Here is a 5144-nt window from a genome sequence, read left to right as displayed (position 1 = left end):
TAAAATGCAGAATTTGTACTTACAGTTCAACCTTTTTATGTTGTGACATTTCTGCCTTTAAAATAATGGTTTGATCTTTCTTAAATCCTATTTACTTCAAGGGAGTGACATCAAAGTATTTTATGACCACATGGTTCAAACAAGGCAAGTGTCTCTTGCGGTTTGTATCATTAGTAATAGTGTACATCAGTAGGCCTATATATTTAATTTATAATCTTTATGCTATGTTATAGGAAAAAGTGATACATTTTGAAAGGAAAAATAATGTTCTTGATAAACTCAAGTACAGTGCAGTGCAATATTTGCTACAGTAGTTGTTACTAGTTGGCAATTGTTCCACAATTAGTATTGCCTTGAACCTTCATTTACGTAATCTATTAAAATTATATGAATTATGACAGTCCACATTTGGGGTTTTCTGATTTTTGCATAAAGGCAGAGAGATGTTCACTGTAAGAAAGAGAGACAGAAAGAAAGAGAGAGAGTGTACCTGCCAGTGGAGGTCAGATTCAATGCCCAGTGCCTCTGAGTTTTCGGTCTCTTCAATAATTTCACCATATTGGTTGACAACCTCAGCCTGGCGTTGACGCAGAGAATTCAGCAAGCGATTCTCCGCCCTGACGATATACATGGATACATATTTAATTAGCTTATCTAAATGAGGACATACCATGCCATCTTTAAATAAATAAATACATATCCTCTATTAGAAATAAGCCTCTTTCTAATAGAGAGTCAATAGAAGAGTAAGCATTTAGCTTAAATTTAAAGAAAAAAAAACTTGAAAATAATATTAGACATTAACACCACACCAGATAAATGATATTCTGCAATACTGCCACTGAAAGTTTCTATCTTGAACAAAGGCCACGTTCACACAGCAGCAGAATACGGTTGTCAGTCCCGTATTTGAGTCCTTAATACGGTTACGTCCACACACAGTTCGGTTATTATTTACGGGTGCGACAACCGCATTCTCTAACCGAACTCACACCTGTAAATTTTCAGGACTCACAACCGCATTCTCGGAACACACGCGCTGTGTGAACGGAACAGGACTGGACAACTAGTTGTCACACGTCATACAGTGCGAGAGAAAGCCGCACAAACGCGTGTTTACCGTGTGTTACGTGTTTTCATGTGTGTTTTCGGTAACTTACAGTGACGGAGAGATGAGCTGCGTGTCTGTCACCTGAAATTGTTAAGATCCCGTCAGTTTTCCACCGGAGCCGCTCCCGACAGTTATTGTGCTCTGCGCGCGACTCATACTCCGCCAGTGTTGCCAATTTAGCGACTTTGTCGCTAGATTTAGCGACTTTTCAGACCCCTTGGCGACTTGTTTTCCAAAAAAGCGACTAGCAACAAATCTAGCGACTTCTTGTACAAACCTTACCCTTACCAAAAAGTAGTATACTTCAAGTTTATTTTAGTAAGTATACTTAAGTAAAGTTCAAGTATATTTTTTAAGTAAACTTTATGTAGTAAGTATACAAATATCAGTGTACTAGTAGTATACTTGTAAGTGTACTATTTCAATACTCCTTGGGACTAAATTGGCCCACTTTCTAGTATATAAAAGTATACTTTTAAGTATACTTTAAGTATAACAGTAGTAAACTTGAAGTACACAATTAGTTTACAACAATATTTTTAGCTTGTACTGCAACTACACTAAAAGTGAACTTATATGAATACTGATAGTTTTCTAATTAAATACTTGTAGTAGCATTTTTAGTACACTTTGAAGTATAGTCTCAGTAAACTACAAGTTTAGTAGTTTTATACTGCAAGTATACTCGTAAGTTTTTTTAAGTGAACTTTACATCATACTTGAAGTATACTACTATGTCCCTATTTAGGTATTTACAGTTACTTATGAAAATGTTAACGATTACAAAGGGGATTACATTTGAATATTTACACACATCCACATACAGATTTACTGATTTTTTCCCCAAATTACACTGACTACTCTGAGAAATACGGCCCTATAATTTCCGCGATGCAGAAAACACAGACCGGAACATTGTGTCAACTTATTTCGCAAGTATGGAGAACAGCGATAGATGGACGGACGCTGAAGTGCAGGCACTTGTAGCAAATGTAGCACTGCCAGTTGTCGTTGGAGATTCTTAGTTCTCCTTTCCGTTCTTTCAATCGCTTTACGTATACGTCGACTTTCCATGTCCATTATTGTGAAACCCGCGAGACACAACAAAAACACAGCTCCGATCACAGCGTCCTCCATTCTCCTGTTGTTAATGTTGTTCTTCTTTGTTTCTGTTGTTGAACGCTGCGCACAAATGACGTCGCTGTCGACCGGCTTACATCACTTCTTAGTACACACTCTCGGTGCGAATGCAACCCTTTAAATGGTACTGGGAAATAGTTCGCGCAAAATCGTCCCAGTACTTTAGTACTGTACATTTAGTTCTGGAACTAAAGCGGTGCGAAAGGCCCTATTTAGCGACTTTTCAAACTGGCTTTAGCTACTTTCTATTGAAAGAAGTTGGCAACACTGTACTCCGCTCTCCACCAAAATTTAAAGGCTGCTGTCGGTTAACGGTGATTTGACGGATGAACTCGCGACTCATTTGGACCCTTGTCGTGTCAGAAAGTGATAAGACTTTCAGTTTTATGCACGTCGCCATCTTTGATTTTACTTTGGTCACTGTCGCTATGGTTACTGGTAAGGAATACGGGCTTGACGCCCGTTGCATGTTCAAACAGACAGTGTTCTAAACATAACTGTAAGCTGCTGTGTGAACGGGACATTTCGAGACTCACACCTGTAAAGAAACTACGGTTGTCAATCCCAAAAATCGACAGTATGAACGTAGCCAAAGAAACTGTTTTGGAAATCTGCTAAAAAACAGACATGTCACAGTATTCTTTCAGTAAATGTGGGTGGTGTGGGCCTGATCCTATACAGATGTCTCATCTGAGTAACAACCATCCAGTGTTGATATGAGAGGACATAGAGAGGGTCATCTAACAAACCTCTGCACCAGTGTCCAACTAACAGCCCTGATTTCATTAGATCAGTCTGTGTGGTGCTGCACAATTATTAAAAACTTAAACACAGCCGAGCCTGCAGGCCTGCCACTCTGAAACAGAGAGCACGAGAGAGAAAGGGCTGCAGACTGAAGTGAACAGGATGAAATTGATGCTACTTTGCGTCCAATGAAACGGACAGATTTCCTCGCCTTTGGCAACTTACCCAGAATGCACTGGTAGAGACAATACAATGTGGAGTATATTACATCTCCTCACAAATGTCAGCAAAATGTAAATGGCTTTGGAAACACAGATTAATGATTTTTCACATCAGATTGGATGTAGAGAAATTCACGTACCGCTGGAACACAGCATAGAGTCTGTCCTGCAGAACGGCTTCTTCTTCATCTATGCGCCTAATCTGCAGAAGCAAATAATAAATCAAATGTTATACATATACAGTAAATGTCATATATAACCAATATGAAGAGTTTAGTTTAGTTATTTATTTTTATTGCCATATCAGCATCTAAGGCTATCTTCATGGCAAAAACTGAGTTGCAGTAATGCAAGGGGTACATAAACCCAAAATAAAAGCCAAGTAAAAAAGAAAAAACAACGATTTTAAAAGATTTATTTTTTATTTTTGTTTTTTTTTTTTTATTAACATACAATAATCTTTTCTGGTAAAATTTTAATAAACAAGTCCCTGAGAGAGCATACTTCATTAAAAATGTTTTCTCCAATATTATGAAGAAAATAAAATTTAAAATGATATCCATATTAAACCAGAACATGCTACACAATGACAATGTAGAGTAAAACCAAACATTTAACTTCCTAGCACTGCTTGCAAAGACATGCAAAAATAATATGCTTTGCTGTTGTTATGACACTCATTGTGTGTCTTGCTTTCTGTCATCTGCACAAATTATTGAACATTTTCTGTTCGGAAATGAATACCTTTTAGCTTACTAAACACTACTCTTTGAAAAGAGTGCAAAACAGTACATATTACAAAACAGTAACACTAGTTAAATATGAGTCAAGGAAAAAATGTAGCCAATTTTAGTTATAATAAAATCATCACACTTAAAGTAGAAGGTCAACTCAAGTGCATTGCATTGTGGGATACAGTACTTCATGCAGTGTGCTTTGGTCATCTGGAAATAGTAATATTAGTATGATAGTAGGTTATTTCATAAAAACAATGCAAACACACCTAAGACTGAAGAAAATTTGAATGATTGCATAAGCATTTATGGTGAAGAATGGATATATATATATATATGTGTGTGTGTGTGTGTGTGTGTGTGTGTGTGTGTGTGTGTGTGTGTTTATATTATAAATATATATACAATTATATATACATTTATGTGTTACAGTTCTATAGAACTCCATAGAATTGTCCATATTAGCCTGTGACTGTGTGTTTGAGTGATAGTACAGTGTGATTGATAGGCAAAGACAGCAGAAGGTCTCAGCAGCAACTCCTGTACCTCAGGAAATCTCATTTGACATACCTACAGTAATCTTTCCTTTTTCTGGACACACATCAGTACCTTTGAATTTCCCCTTAAGAGCGACATTACTCTCTGCTTCCTCGCCCACACCTTTTCCTCCGTCTTCCCTCGCTCTGAACGCTCTTCCTGCCAAAAAGGAAAATCCATGTTCTTGTTTAGTACCAGCAGACTGCATTCTGCCGCTACATGTGGCTAACTTGAATTCAGAACATCTAAAGAGAGGCAAACCCTACAGACACACACAGCAGAATTCAGTCAGCACGTTTAAGAGGCTTTATACTCGCTGACTGACAGCGGTACATCCTGTGCTGCTTAAACACACATTATAGTGAAATGCTTGTGGAGTGTGGTAGGGATAATTCTGTGTTTTCCGAACAGTTGGAGAGCTATCTTCTGCAGTCACACACAAACCAAAAGTGATTATTCAACACATGCCATGACTCAAACAACCATTACATCCCATCCGCTCCTTATGCGTTCATTTCTCACTTCAACTTCGGATTCTCTATTTAATGTGCAACTCTTCATTCGCATTTCAGTCATAACAAGTTGCCAAGACTGATTGCAGCTTAAATATGCCGGCTAATTCTGATCTTGTTCAGTGTAGTTTTGTGTTTTTTGACA

The 5144-nt window shown here is 37.7% G+C and overlaps 1 protein-coding gene across 1 annotated transcript in view; it reads right to left on the bottom strand.

The window, feature by feature from the left end:
• Positions 1 to 4636, bottom strand: part of ofcc1 (orofacial cleft 1 candidate 1) — a 39656-nt gene extending 35020 nt beyond the window's left edge. The window contains exons 1-3 of the mRNA XM_016455254.1: positions 4560 to 4636; positions 3357 to 3418; positions 491 to 617 (exon numbers count right to left, since the gene is read on the bottom strand). Coding sequence (XP_016310740.1) covers positions 491 to 617; positions 3357 to 3418; positions 4560 to 4586 — 216 coding nt within the window. The 5' untranslated portion in view covers positions 4587 to 4636. The remainder of the gene's footprint in view (positions 1 to 490; positions 618 to 3356; positions 3419 to 4559) is intronic.
• Positions 4637 to 5144: the final 508 nt, after the last annotated feature.

The sequence above is a fragment of the Sinocyclocheilus anshuiensis genome, unplaced genomic scaffold (assembly GCF_001515605.1).
Source record: "Sinocyclocheilus anshuiensis isolate Anshui unplaced genomic scaffold, SAMN03320099.WGS_v1.1 scaffold35, whole genome shotgun sequence".
Classification (NCBI taxonomy): Eukaryota; Metazoa; Chordata; class Actinopteri; order Cypriniformes; family Cyprinidae; genus Sinocyclocheilus; species Sinocyclocheilus anshuiensis.
This window is presented reverse-complemented; position numbering and strand designations above follow the sequence as displayed.